Consider the following 14,839-nt stretch of genomic DNA (forward strand, 5'->3'; position numbering starts at 1 on the left):
CTACCTTAGAGACCCCTAGGTGGCTCTGTCAGTTGAGGGGCCAACTCTTGATTTCAGATCAGGTCGTGATCCCAGGGTCCTGGAATCAAGCCCCAGGTCCCACTCCCCACTCAGTGGGAAATGTGCTCAACTCCATCTACATTCCCTCTGCTCCTCCCCCTGCATTCTCTCCCCCCCCCCCTTCAAATAAATAAATAAATCTTTAAAAGAAAAAAAAAAAACCTCCCTCAGTGATGTAGAATTTAAGAATTTGGCCTTCTACCAAGATAGGATACCTCTTCCTCCTGTAAGGAAGATACTTTAGGAATTTTCCCAATTTTCAGATGATGTCACTAGAGAAATAGAGCAGCTCTAAAAATGTCTTGTTCCTTTTACAAATCTAATATAAATGTATCCCAATTGTACTAGTATAGAAGAGCTATGCTGAGCACATCCCTGTTTCCAAGTTCAGCAAGGACTTATTTGGGAATGCCCTCATTGGTATCACACTGTATTTTAAATATCTTTGTCTGTTAATATAAGGAAATTGAAGGTATTTTGCATAGAGCTCACATTTTCACATTTCTTTTGGTTCCATACCTCATAGAGCCTGCAGTGTTAGCCTTCAGGCCATTACTCCACAATTCTTTCTCATAAGTGCGGATATGGCTTACTGATCTTCTCTACTCTTGGGGGAAATGGTATTTTTGTCATTTTACTGGGGTAGTGGAAGAATGCTTTTCAAGCCAACGAACAGGAAAGATTTGCACATTAAGAGAAAAAATTAGGCAATGTATGTACTATATCTTTCAATATATATTAAGTTTTTCTCATATTAAACTTGAATAAAAGCAAAAATCGATGATCAGAGAACCCAGAGTGACCAGTGGTCAGAAACAGGATGAATTGATTTTGATGTAGGAAAAAATTCTCTGATTTTTTAATAAATTAGAAAAAATGGAACACTAAGACCTTAGCCACAATTTGTTTCCAGTTTAGTTAAGAAGAAATTAAAGTTGGAGAGTATAACATGCATATATAAACTTTTACACAAAAAAATAAAAAATAAAAAAAATAAACATGATGCCTATATCTTTTGATGGATTAAAAAATGCATAACTATTTTCTGGCATATATCCAGCATTACATTGCTCAGAAATATTTTCTGATTCCTTTCTCTTTATGAAAGAATGACAACCGGTGCTTTCCATCCCAGTTTTATATTTCACTATTTTACAAAGATCAATGACAATAAGTGAAGCCAAGGTATTATTACTGTATATTTCCAAAAAGACTTTTTCAAGTGTATAATGAAGATGAGATAAGAACTGGTTTGTAATATTGAAGATTTAATGATAGTTCCAATATCGCCCATCTTTGGAACAACTGCCAGTTTCTCTTTTGCAGAAATGTATATTCTGTGTGTGTGTGTGTGTGTGTGTGTGTATCTGTGTGTCTGTGTGTGGTATAGAATAATAACCACAGAGGTTTGTTTGACTTTTCTTCTTCTTTTAACCTACTGTGGGCAGGAAACAGCCCCCCAGCCAGAGCTATTAATCAAGGAATGTGGACTGGTTCAGTTGTACAGATTGTTTACCATGGATATCCCTTCAAATCCTGGTTGGGTGATGCCTTTCCTGGTGAGTCAGGGTCCATGCTGAGTCAGCTGTTAAATAACTTGAATATAACTCTTATATCTGAGTTAACCAAATCTTTATATCCTAAGTCTAGCTTAACTGATCTTTCCATGCATACAAACCAGAATAAAAGTATCCAATACTATGGGAACCAAGTACCACAGGTTAGGTGTGAAGTTGGAGAGCTAGGTTCTTGTCTCACAGAGTCGAAGAATGAGTCTTGAGGATAAAGGAGAATGAGTAAAGTGTCAGAAGTTTATTAAGCAAGGATACAGAGAAAGCTCTCAGGAGTGAGGGGGTCCCAACAGAGTTGCCAATGGGGGCCTCTTCGGACAATCTTTTATCTAGAACTGAGCAGGGAGCTTGGGGCCTTATCATTCTTGTGATGTCCTGGTTTGAGTAAGGTGGTGATACCACCTTTAATGGCTCTCTTTGGGTCTGATTATTCTTTGTTGGTCATAGACGACTGTGACCCCTTTCCTTCTATTCTTTTTTATTTAAAGATTTTATTTATTTATTTTAAAGAGAGAGGGGCAGAGAGAGGAGAGAGAGAATATCTCAAGGAGGCTTCACACAGCCCAATGTAGGATTCAGTTTCACAACCCTGAAACCTTGACCTGAGCTAAAATCGAGAGTCCTATGCTTAACCAACTGAGCTATCCAGACACTCCTCCTATTTTTTATCTTTTATATCATTCACCTCTGTCATATTTTGGGCTTTTTCTCTCATCTGGGCAATTGTAATAGCCTCCTCACCAGTGTTCCATTTTTTAATTTCTCTCATCTTGCCCTCAGCACTTATCTCCTGTATTCTGCTGTAAGTGAACCCTTCAAAGATTTCAAAATTCTCTACAAAATAAATTCTTTAAAAAAAAAAAAAAAGAAAAGATAAAAGAGCTAGAGGATCTATTTTGGCAATATGATGGCCTACAAATTCCAAAACTTCTCTTATAAAACATCTAAAAATGATAAAAATAGAGGAGCCTGGGCTCAGTCAGTTAAGTAAAGTGTCTGCCTTCAGCTCAGGTCATGAGAGGGTCCTGGGATGGAGCCCTACATCAGACTCCCTGCTAAACAGGGACCCTGCTTCTCCCTCTCCCTCTGCCCCACCCCCCAACTCAGGCTATCTCTCATGTGCTCTCTTTCTCTCTCAAATAAATAGTTGAGAAGAAAATATATTGAGAGAAAAAATATGGGGCTCAATCCCAGAACCCTGGGATCATGACCTAAGCTGAAGACAGACACTTAACCTACTGAGCTACCCAGGTACCCCAACAAGTAAATCTTTGGGAAAAAAAAAGGAAAATAAATAAAAAATAAAAATGATTAAGTATTTAAAATTCCTTTTATTTTTAAATTTTTATTTAAATTCAACTAATTAACATATAACATTATTGGTTTCAGAGATAGAGGTCAGTGACTCATCAGTCTTATACCCAGTGCTTATTACATCATGTGCCGTCTTTAATATCCATCAACTAGTTACCCCATCTCCTCACCCCCTGCCCTTCAGCAACCCTCAGTTGGTTTTTTATAATTAAAGAGTGTTATGGCTTGTCTCCCTCTCTGATTTCATCATTTTATTTTTTCTCTCTTCTTCTATGATCCTGTTTTGTTTTTTCATTTCCACATATAAGTGAACTCGTAATTGTCTTTCTCTGACTTATTTCACTTAGCATAATATCCTCTAGTTCTATCCACTTCATTGCAAATGGCAAGATTTCATTTTTTCATGGCTGAGTAGTATTCCTCTGTGTGTGTGTGTATGTGTGTGTGTGTGTACACATACATACTGCATCTCCTTTATTCATCTGTTGATGGACATCTGGGTTCTTTCTGTAGTTTGGCTACTATGGATATTGCTGTTGTAAACATTGGGGTGCAGATTCCCCTTTAAGTCACTATGTTTGTATCCTTTGGGTAAATACCTAGTAGTGCAATTGCTGGGTTGTAGGGTAGTTCTATTTTTAACTTTTTGATGAACCTCCATAATGTTTTCCAGAGTGACTGCACCCTTTCTCTACCTCCTTACCAACATTTATTTCCTGTGTTGTTAATTTTAGCCATTCTGACTGGTGTAAGGTGGTACCTCAGTGTGGTTTTGATTTGTATTTCCCTGATGCAGAGTGATATTGAGCATTTTTTCATGTGTCTGATGGCCATGTGTATGTCTTCTTTGGAAAAATGCCTGTTCACGTTCTTCTGCCCATTTCTTGACTTGATTATTTATTTTTTGGATGTTGAGCTTGATAAATTCATTATAGATTTTGGATACTAGCCCTTTATCTGATAAGACACTTGGATATATCATCTCCCATTCAGTGGGATGTCTCTTGGTTTTATCGATTGTTTCCTTTGCTGCGCAAAAGCTTTTCATCTTAATGAAGACTCAATAGTTCATTTTTGCTTTTGTTTCCCATACCTTTGAAGACAAGTCTAGCAAGAAGTTGCTGTGGCCAAGGTCAAAGAGGTTGCTGCCTGTGTTCTCTAGGATTTTGATGGATTCCTGTCTCATATTTAGTCTTTCATTCATTTTAAATCTATTTTTGTGTTTGATGTGAGGAAATGGTCTAGTTTCATTCTTCTGCACGTGGCTGCCCAATGTCCCCAGCACCATTTATTGAAGAGACTGTCCTTTTTCCAGTGGATAGTCTTTCCAGCTTTGTCGAAGATGAGTTGGCCATAGAGTTGAGGGTCCATTTCTGGGTTCTCTATTCTGTTCCATTGATCTATGTGTCAGTTTTTGTGCCAGTACCATACTGTCTTGATGATCACAGCTTTGTAATATAGCTTGAAGTCTGGCATTGGATGATTTTCCTTTTCAACATTCCTTTGGCTATTTAGGGTCTTTTCTTGTTCCATACAAATTTTAGGATTATTTGTTCCAGCTCTGTAAAAAATGTCAATGATATTTTGATAGAGGTTGCATTGAATGTATAGATTGCTCTAAGTAGCATAGACATTTTAATAATATTTGTTCTTCCAATCTGTGAGCATGGAACATTTTTCCATTTCTTTATGTCTTCCTCAGTTTCTTTCATGAGTGTTCTGTAGTTTTCTGAATGCAGATCCTTTGCCTCCTTGATTAAGTTTATTTCTAGGTATTTTATGTTTTTGGGTGCAGTTGTAAATGGGATTGATTCCTTAATATCTCTTTCTTCTGTCTCATTGTTAGTATATAAAAATGCAGCTGATTTCTTTGCTTTGGTTTTATATCCTGCCACTTTTTTTTTTTTTTAAGATTTTACTCTTTTTTTTTTTTTAATCCTTATTTATTCATGATAGTCACACAGAGAGAGAGAGAGGCAGAGACACAGGCAGAGGGAGAAGCAGGCTCCACACACCGGGAGCCTACGCGGGACCCGATCCCGGGTCTCCAGGACCGCACCCCGGGCCAAAGGCAGGCGCCAAACCACTGCGCCACCCAGGGATCCCCCACTTTATTGAATTCCTTTATGACTTCTTGCAATTTTGAGGTGGAGTCCTTTGAGCTTTCCCTATAAAGTATCACGTGATCAAAGAGTAAGAGTTTGACTTCTTCTTTGCTGCTTTGGATGCCTTTTATTTCTTTTTGTTGTCTGATTGCTGAGGCTAGGATTTCTAGTACTATGTTGAACAGCAGTGGTGACAGTGGACATCCCTGCTATGCTCCTCACCTTAAGGGAATACCTCTCACTTCTTCCCAATGAGAATGATATTCGGGCTTTTCATTTATGGCTTTTATGATATTGAGGTATGTTCCCTAAGAATGAATGACTATAACAATGAAAGTGAAATCCTGTGAGCCATGTCAAGTGCGTGAATACAAATCTGGGGAAGGAAGCTAAACCTCCGGCTGCTATACCTTCAGAGTATCTCCAGATCTGGAGGTTGAAGGAATATTGGAAATAAAATTACACAATTTTTAGCACAGAAGGACAAAAGGAATATGAAGAAGCAGTTAAGAAACCTGTGGAAGGGAATGAGAAGTTTAAAATGTCAGGTTACAATAGTGAAAACAATGGAGGACAGACAATATTTAAAGATCTAATGACTACAGGTGCTTGGAAATAATACACAGAAAACCCAAAGAACACCAATCTGCATCATTTTAAAGAAACCTCTTTTTAGACCTAATATGCTCAAGATAGGCATTGCAACAATGATGGGAGGGAACCAAAGGATAGTGAAATAATATCTTCATAAGAAAATATAATTGCCAACCTAGAACTTTTTTGTTTTAGATTTTATTTATTTATTCATGAGAGAGACAGAGAGAGACACACACAGAGAGACACAGGCAGAGACACAGGCAGAGGGAGAAGGAGGCTCCATGCAGAGAGCCCAATATGGGACTCGATCCCAGGTCTCCAGGATCACACCCTGGGCCCAAGGCAGCGCTAAACTGCTCAGCCACCCGGGCTGCCCTCAACCTAGAACTTTTAATAAAATGAAGACATTTTTATATAAACAAAAATAGAAAAAGATTTACTTACAAAATTACCCTCACTAAAGGAAATTATAAGTATACATTTAAAGAATTAATTGAAAGGGACCTCAGGGTGCCTGGGTGGCTCGGTCAGCTGAGCATCTGACTCTTTTTGAAGCTCAAGTCCTGATCTCAGAGTCCTGCGATGGAGCCCCACCTCAGTTTCCGGGCTCAACAAGGAGTCTGCTTGAAGATTTCTCTCCCTCTCCTTCTGCTTCCTTGCCCTACTCAAGTTCTCTCTCTCTCTCTCTCTCTCTCTCTCTCTCTCTCTAATGAATAAATAAATTTTAGGGGCACCTGAGTGACTCAGTTGGTTAAGCATCTGTCTTCGGCTCAGGTCATGATCCCAGGGTCCTGGGATCAGGTCCTGAATCGCACTCCCTGCTTACCAGGGAGCCTGCTTCTCAATCTCCCTCTGCTGCTCCTCCTGCGTGTGCTCTGGCCCTGGCTCTCTCTCGCAAATAAAAAATAAATAAATAAAATATTTAAATAGATAATTAAATCTTAAAAAAAAAAATTTACCTCAAAAAAAAAATCTAAGGTAAAGAAAGTGATAATGAATACAGGTAATAGTAAAGAGGAGAGTAAATCTAAATAGATAATGGCAGTTTATAGAAAAATGATATCCCTTTTGGTAGTGTTTAAAAAAATAAAGTAACAGGTACCATTATCATGTAAGACTGGAGGCAGATGATTAGAATAAAATACTCCAAGATCTTTGTATTTTCAAAAAGAAAGAAAGTATCTTTAGGTTTTGAGTATGCATATTAAAAACGGCAGTGAAAACATAGTCTAGTGCTTAGAGTGGTGTCTTTTGATCAAGGTCAGTAAACATCTTTTCACAGTATAAACCCAAGTATTTTAAAAGTCTATCTACCCACTCCCTATCACCTTCATAATTTAAAGCCTTTTAGTAGGAAACATTGGGTTTCCAAACTCACTTATTCCTTCTATCATGTTTATTATGTAACCACAGTTACAACTCTTTCCCTGGTCTTCTGTACTTAGTAATCTAGAGTTATGAAATCAGTTTTAACTCATTCTACAGTCATTATGAGGAGGATGCTCCTGGTTCATTGACCTCTAACCCATGTGCTTCCCATGGCAAGTCTTATCACAGATGCAAGAGCCATAGCAGCACTATGTGTGTGGCTTTAGGATCAGGACAGTTGAAATTGCCTCTCGAGAGCCTCCCCAGCCTGCTTTAGTGCATAGTAGTCTCTTTCTTCCCTGAGTTCCACTCATTTGCACTCACAGTCCCATATGTAAAGTGGAGGTAACAGTATACCTTATTTTTAGCATTGTGGTATGAGTTAAATGAATTAATACATGTAAAATCATTTAAAGAAGTGCTTTTATGACACACTAATTATATACTGTTGAGCACTTGCTTCTAGTCATCTGTTAGGAGAATTGATTGTTTACTCAAAGACTTAAACAACTACAATATAATTGATCAAAAACAAGATTTTAAGTTTTAACTTTCTGTAGGAGATGAAAAAGTAGAGAATGCAAGCAGTTAATGCTCATTGACTTAAGCATTTGTCATCCATAGTAACTTAAGATCACATTTCATTTGGAAGGTTCTTTGGGATCTGATTCTAGTAGGCTTGGTGTGGTAATGATAAAGAGCTATTAAAATTTGGGGGGAACATTTACAAGGATTCATGGATTAGAGATTTCTACTTGAAAAGTATAAAATAGGTTTGTAGATCTTTGAAATGAAGGAATCTCAAGATGCCTCTAAACTAGTTTTAGAATTTTGGGGAAAGCCTTTAAAATCCAGGACTCTGATAGTCCTATAAAAACAATGGGTTTTCTTGAAGATGGCGGAGTATGAGGAACCAAAGCTCGCTGTCTCCCACGGATACAACTAGGTAACACTCAAATCAGCATAAATAACCCAAGAAAACAAGCCCGAGACTGACAAAGTCGACAACTAAATGTAAAGAAGTCGTCACGTGAAAGAAGATAGGAAGAGTGGCAAAGAAAAAAATTTTAAAACACCAAGAGAAAAGTAGACATTACTTATAAGGGAGACCCTATAAGAAAATGAGCAGGTTTTTCAGCAGAAACTCTATAGGCTAGAAGGCAGTGGCCTGGTATATTTGAAATGCTGAAAGGAAAAATCTTCAGCCAAGAATATTCTTTCCAGCAAGGCTATCATTCAGAACAGAATGACAGCTAAAATTTATCAGAAAAACAACAACAAAAAAATAAATAAATAAATAAATAAAGGAGTTCATGACAACTAAACCAGCCCTACAAGAAATATTAAAGGGGATCCTTTGAGTGGAAAGAAAGGGAAAGACTGAAAGTTGAGAGTATGAAACGTAGGAAACACAAAAGCAGTAAAAATAAGTGTGTCTGTAAAAATCACTCAAAGGATTTACAAAATTAAAGGATGTAAAATATGACACCATATACCTAAAACATAGGGGTGAGAGGCATAAAGAATGGGTTCCAACTTAAGCAACCATCAACATAGCATGGACTGCTATATGCAGAAGATGTTATATACAAACCAATAGTAGCCACAAATCAAAAACCAGTAATAGATATGCAAAGAATAACAAGAAAGAAATCCAAGTATTTCACTAAAGAAAGCCAGCAAACCATGAAAGAGAACAAGAGGAGATAGGATAGGAGAAAAAGTATAAGAAAAACCACAAAACAAGTAAGAAAATGGCAATAAGTACACATCTATCAACAATTACTTTCAATATAAATGTACTATCTTATCTAATAAGACCAAGGGTGGAAAACAACAGTATAATACCACTTCACACCTGTCACAATGGCTAAAATCAGCAACACTAGAAAAACATGTTGGCGAGGATGTGGAGAAAAACAACCCTCCTGCACTGTTGACCGGAACATAGACATGTGAACTTACTGTGAAAAATAGTATGGAGCTTTCTCAAAAACTGAAAAATAGAACTACCCTATAATCTAATAATCACAAATTTACCTAAAACATATAACAACACTAATTCAAAGATATATATGCAACCCTATGTTGATAGCAACATTATTTATAATAACCAAATTAATGGAAGCAGCCCGTGTTCATCAACCGATGAATTGATAGAGAAGATGTGGTATATACATAAGCCATAAAAAGAATTAAATCTTACCATATGCAACAATGTAGGTGGAGGTAGAGAGTATAATGCTGAATGAAATAAACCAGAGAAAGACAAACTCATATGCACAATATAAGAAAGAAAACAATGAAAGGAAACGAGAGAGACCTACAAACCAAGGAACAGATTCTTAACTATAGAGAACAAACTGATGCTTACCAGAGTGGGGGTGGGATGAATCAATAGGGGAAATAGGGCAAGGGGATTAACGAGTATTTATCATGATGACATATAAAGAAGAGTCAACATCGATTTTTCTCAAGCTATTCCAAAAAAAAAAATAGATGAAGATGAAAAGCTTCCAAATTCATTCTATAAGATCAACAACAAGCATTAGCCTGATAAGAGAACCAGAGGAAGATACTACAAAAACAAAACAAAACAAAAAACAAAAACCACACTACAGGCCAATATCTCTGAGGATGCAGAAATCATCAACAAAATACCAGCAAACCAAATCCAACAATATATTAAATCATTAAACAACAACAATATATTAAATCATTAATTATATTAAATCATTGAACAAAATCAAGTGGGATTTATTCCCAGGGTGAAAGAGTGGCTCAGTATTTGCAAATGAATCAACATGGTATATCATATCAATAAGAGAAAGGATAAGATCCATATGATCTTTCAATAGATACATAAAAAGCATTTGACAAAGTATAACATCCATTCATGATTTTTTCTTAAAAAGCCCTCAACAAGGTAATTTAGAGGGAACCATACCTCAGCATATAAAGACCTTATATGAAAATCTCACATCATACTAAACAGGAAAAATACCGAGAGCATTTCACTTATGTGAAGGAGAGGATAAGGATGTCCACTCTCACTACTTTTATTCAACTGGAAGTTCTAGCCACAGCAGTAAGACAACAAAAAGAAATAAAAAGCATTCAGAAGAGCAAGGAAGAAGTAAAACTTTCAGTAGTTGCAGATGACATAAGACTACATAGAAATCCCTACATAGACATCCCTAAAAGTCCAAAATAATGAAACTGGGCGCTGCTAGAACTCGGGAGCCCTGGATGTCTCACTTGGTTAAGTGACTGCCTTCAGCTCAGGTCATGATCCCAGGGTCCTGGGATCTAGTCCCTCATCAGGCTCCTTGCTCAGTGGGAAGCCTGCCTTTCCTTCTGCCTGCCACCCCCCGCTCCCCCCCCCCCACTTGTGCAGGCTTTCTCTGTCTCTCTCTCTCTCTCTCTGTCTCCCCACTCCCGACAATAAATAAATGAATAAAATCTTTTTTAAAAGAACCCTACTAGAATTGATAAATAAATTCATTAATGTTGCAGGATATAAAATCAATGTACAGAAATCTGTTGTATTTCTATACAATATTAATGAAGCAGCAGACAGAAATTAAGAAAACAATCCCCTTTATAATTGTACCAAAAATAATAAAATACCTAGGAATAAACCTAACTAAAAAGTGAAAGACCTGTATTCTAAAACTGTAAAACACCGATGAAAGAAATTGAAAACAACACAAAGAAACAGAAAGACATCCCATGCTCATGGATTGGAAGAACAAATCCTGTTAAAATGTTTGTACTGCCCAAAGTGATCTGCAGATTTAATGCAAATCCCTATCAAAATACTAACATTTTTCACAGTACTGGAACAAACAATCCTAAAATTTATGTGGAACCACAAAAGGCCCTGAATAGCCAGAACAATCTTGAAAAGCAAAGCAAAGCTGGAGACATCACAATCCAGACTTCAAATTATGTTAACAAAGCTGCAGTGACGAAAATGGTGTGGTACTGGCACAAAAATAGACACATAGATTAATGGAACAAAATAGAATACACAGAAATAAACACACAACACATGATCAGTTAATCTATGAAAAAGGAGGAAAGAATATGTAATGGGAAAAAGTCTGTTCAACAAATGGTCTTGTGAAAACTGGACAGTTATGTCCAAAATAATGAAACTGGACCATTTTCTTCACCATACACAAAAATAAAGCCAAAATGGCTTAAAGATGTAAATGTGAGACCTGAAACCATAAAAGTCCTAGAAGAGAGTGCAGGCAGTAACTTCTTTGACATCACACACAGCATTTTTCTAGATATTTCTCCTGAGGCAAGGGAAATAAAAGCCAAAATGAACAGTTGGGACTACATCAAAATTGAAAGCTTCTGCACAGCAAAGGAAACAATCAACAATACTAAAAGCCAAACTATGGAATGGGAGAAGATATTTGCAAGTGACATATCTAATAAAAGGTTAGTATGCAAAATATATATAAAGAACCTATTCAACACCCAGAAAACAACCCAATTAAAAAATGGGCAGAAGACATGAACAGAGAGTTCTCCCAAGAAGACGTCCAGATGGCCAATAAACACATGAAAAGATGCTCAACATTAGTCATCAGAGAAATACAAATCAAAACCACAATGAGATATCATCTCACACCTGTCAGAATGGCTTAAGTCAAAAACTCAAGAAAGAATGAGTGTTGGTGAGAATGTGGAAAAAAAAGATCCCTCACTCACTGTCGGTGGGCATGCAAACTGGTGCAGCCACTGTGGAGAGCAGCATGAAAGTTTCTCAAAAAATTAAAAATAGAACTACCCTAGGACCCAGTAATCGCACTGTTAATATTACTCATCCATAAAAATAGAATGAAACTGTGCCATTTGCAACAACATGGATGGATCAGAGAATGTGATCCTAAGCAAACTAAGTTAGAGAAAGGTAAATACCATACGATTTCATTCATATGTGAAATTTAAGAAAAGAACAAATGAACAAAGAAAAAAAGACAAAGTAAGAAACAGACTCTTAAATATAGAGAACAAACTGATGGTTACCAGAGGTGATTTGGGTGGGGGGATGGATGGAAGTGATGGGGATTAAATATGATGGGAAAAAAAGCAAAAAAAGAGAGAGAGAGAGAGAGAAAGAAAGAAACAGGGAAAAAGAAAAGGGTTTTTCTAAGTTACTTTCCACCATTAGCTAGTATTTGCTTTAACTTAGGTAAATTATCCATGTTATTAAATGAAGCATCCAAAGCTTTGAAAAGTTGGATTGTCAGGAGCTCCCCAGTTAGGGGTTTTGGGTGAGATGGGTGTTAAGACAGGACTAGAAACCAGCTGGTCTTTCTGGTCAGGTGCCTTCAGCACACCATGCTGCTGCCTTTGGTTTGCTCTGCAACAACTCCTGCAGCCTGTGGTCACTTCTGTGTGTACTGTTCTCACATTAAGTATATCAGAATTTGACATCTTTGAACAATATAGTCAATATTTATGTTATATATATATGTATAATTATCTAGATTTTCTTTATAAAGGAGATAATGATGTACTGTTGATGATCATTTATTTTTGAGTACATCCTTGCATAGTGAAAACAGATGGGATGATTTTTTTTTTTTTTTTTAATTTCCCCTGGAAACCTGCAGAGTGGATGTTTTGAGTCTTTTTTTGCCAGGTGAATATATCAGTATGGTGTTGGCAAGGGCACCTGTGTTCTGCAGGTGGATATTCACACAGTTCCCAACCCTAAGGATTCTTGAGTCTTCAGTCAAAGGAGATTTAAAGGATTTGCTTAAGAATAATGTATTTCCTAATTTAATCAGGTATCCAAGTTAAAGACAGTATAAAATTAGCCAAATAGTTGATAAAGAAATAAGAATAAGTGGTCCTCCCTCCCTATTTGGATAGACATGTTTAGAAAAATGGCATTCGGGTAACATTTTCCAGTTACATACTTTAATTAAGATTAAGAATAGATAGATAGATAGATAGATAGATAGATAGATAGATCTCAATAGGGAAATTCTACTTTTTACTCCAAGAAAATGTAAACAAAAAGAATGTAAGGATTTCTGAAATAAAATTAATTTGGAGAATTTTTATGAGGGTACTTAATGTCTGCCTTACACTGTGCCAGATACTGTGAATTATAAAAATGAAGGATACCTGCTCTCAAGTCATTAATAGTCTCCTGAGAGACATTAAACAAAAATATTGTATTATAGTATGGCAAGATCTGCAACTGAGGTATCACAGGTTGCCATAAGAATAGTAATAATTAAAGTTATAATCCAATTCGTGGGTGTGTGTGTGGAAATGCCAACAGGAGTTCTTTTATATTCTGAGATTTTAATGTTTTCTAGAAACTTTGACAGGGCTATAAATGATCTGGTACAATGAGACTTTTAAGCTTTTCTTGGATTAATATGTATTTCCAGAATGTCTCACTGCTTTCCCAGTCCTTAAGTTCTGTCTACTCAAGTGCAGACTATAGAGCCATGCTTCTGGGTTCAGATTCTGGCTTCTCTTCCTAGTTATGTGACCACGGGTGGATTATGTATCATTGTTTCAGTTTTATAAAAAGACAAGAGTCATAATACCTACCTCAAAGGATTATTGTGGGGATTTAGTGAGACAGTATATGGAAGACATGTTTGGAATATTGCCTGTTACAAAGTTAAGCCTCAAGAAAATTTTAGTTCTCATTGTTACTAATTTTGGATATTAATAAACCAGGAACATTGAAACACAATCACCATGTTGATTGTTTCAATTTTGTCTAAAATGCTATTTTCTGTCAAATAAAATTTTCCTTTTTTTCTCCTTTCTAGCTCCAAGAGGAAAGCGAGGATGGAAAACTTTTTATGCTGTACTAAAGGGAACAGTCCTTTATTTGCAAAAGGTAAACATAAGTTAAATAAATGAAGCCCAGAAAACTTCATGAAATGATTTGAGAAGGTATCCAGGAAATATTTACTTTGCACAGAGGCTACATCAGACACCCTAAAAATTATTTAATTGATGTCTAAATTCTTTTTCAGATTTGTTTTTGTTTCTGGTTAAAAAATTACTTTAGAAATTATATATGTATAATTGTATATATAATATAAAGTATTTTGCACAAAATATTTTAAGGTATATGTTATATATATTTTGTAGAATATATTAAATATATATAAATAGTGTATATGTGCCTGTGATCAGAACTATATTCCATTTGTGTTCAGTTAGAAATTTAAAATATAGGTTAAGTCAGACTGCATACAGTCTATGTAGATATAGACCTGTGGCAGCACTTGTTTCAATGGTTATTTATACTATAGATTAGTTAGATCCTTCATTTATCTCCCTCACTATTGCTATGTAACAGTATCTCTTCATTTAGTGATTTGCCTTCATTTAGATCTTACTTAAATCTAAAAACACATTTTCATTCAAGTATATAATCCAAATTATCTGGGTAAGTTTTCCATCAGACCATTTCCTGCCTGGATCCTTTCTTCTGATCCCAGAATCTGGAAATCTGTTTGGGATCAAGTTTGTGTGTTCTAGCCTTTGTAAGGTAATCCCTGGAGCTTCTACTTCCCTAGCTCTGTGTATGTGGACATGAAAATATGTGTGTTGACTGGAATAAGGTCCACTGCTTCCCAGGGCCAAACAGGATTTCAGCTCTAACTGTGAAGGGCAGCTTGGAATTTGGGCAAATAGGTGGCAAGGCAGTTGCTACCACTGCCCCTTAATGATGACTGATAGGAAAAAATCTTATTTTTTTAATTGCGGTCAAAAACACATAACATGAGATCTACCCTCAATTAATTTCTGCATGCACAGTGG

General features: G+C 36.4%; 1 protein-coding gene across 12 annotated transcripts in view; it reads left to right on the forward strand.

Annotated features, from left to right (window-relative positions):
* The window catches only part of PSD3 (pleckstrin and Sec7 domain containing 3), a 713,619-nt gene that overhangs the window by 607,630 nt on the left and 91,150 nt on the right, over positions 1 to 14,839 (forward strand). For all 12 annotated transcript variants that reach the window (XM_077849457.1, XM_077849458.1, XM_077849455.1 and 9 more), the window contains one exon: positions 13,837 to 13,907. In XM_077849457.1, the coding sequence (XP_077705583.1) occupies positions 13,837 to 13,907 (71 nt within the window). The remainder of the gene's footprint in view (positions 1 to 13,836; positions 13,908 to 14,839) is intronic.

The sequence above is a fragment of the Canis aureus genome, chromosome 15 (genome assembly GCF_053574225.1).
Source record: "Canis aureus isolate CA01 chromosome 15, VMU_Caureus_v.1.0, whole genome shotgun sequence".
NCBI classification, from domain to species: Eukaryota; Metazoa; Chordata; class Mammalia; order Carnivora; family Canidae; genus Canis; species Canis aureus.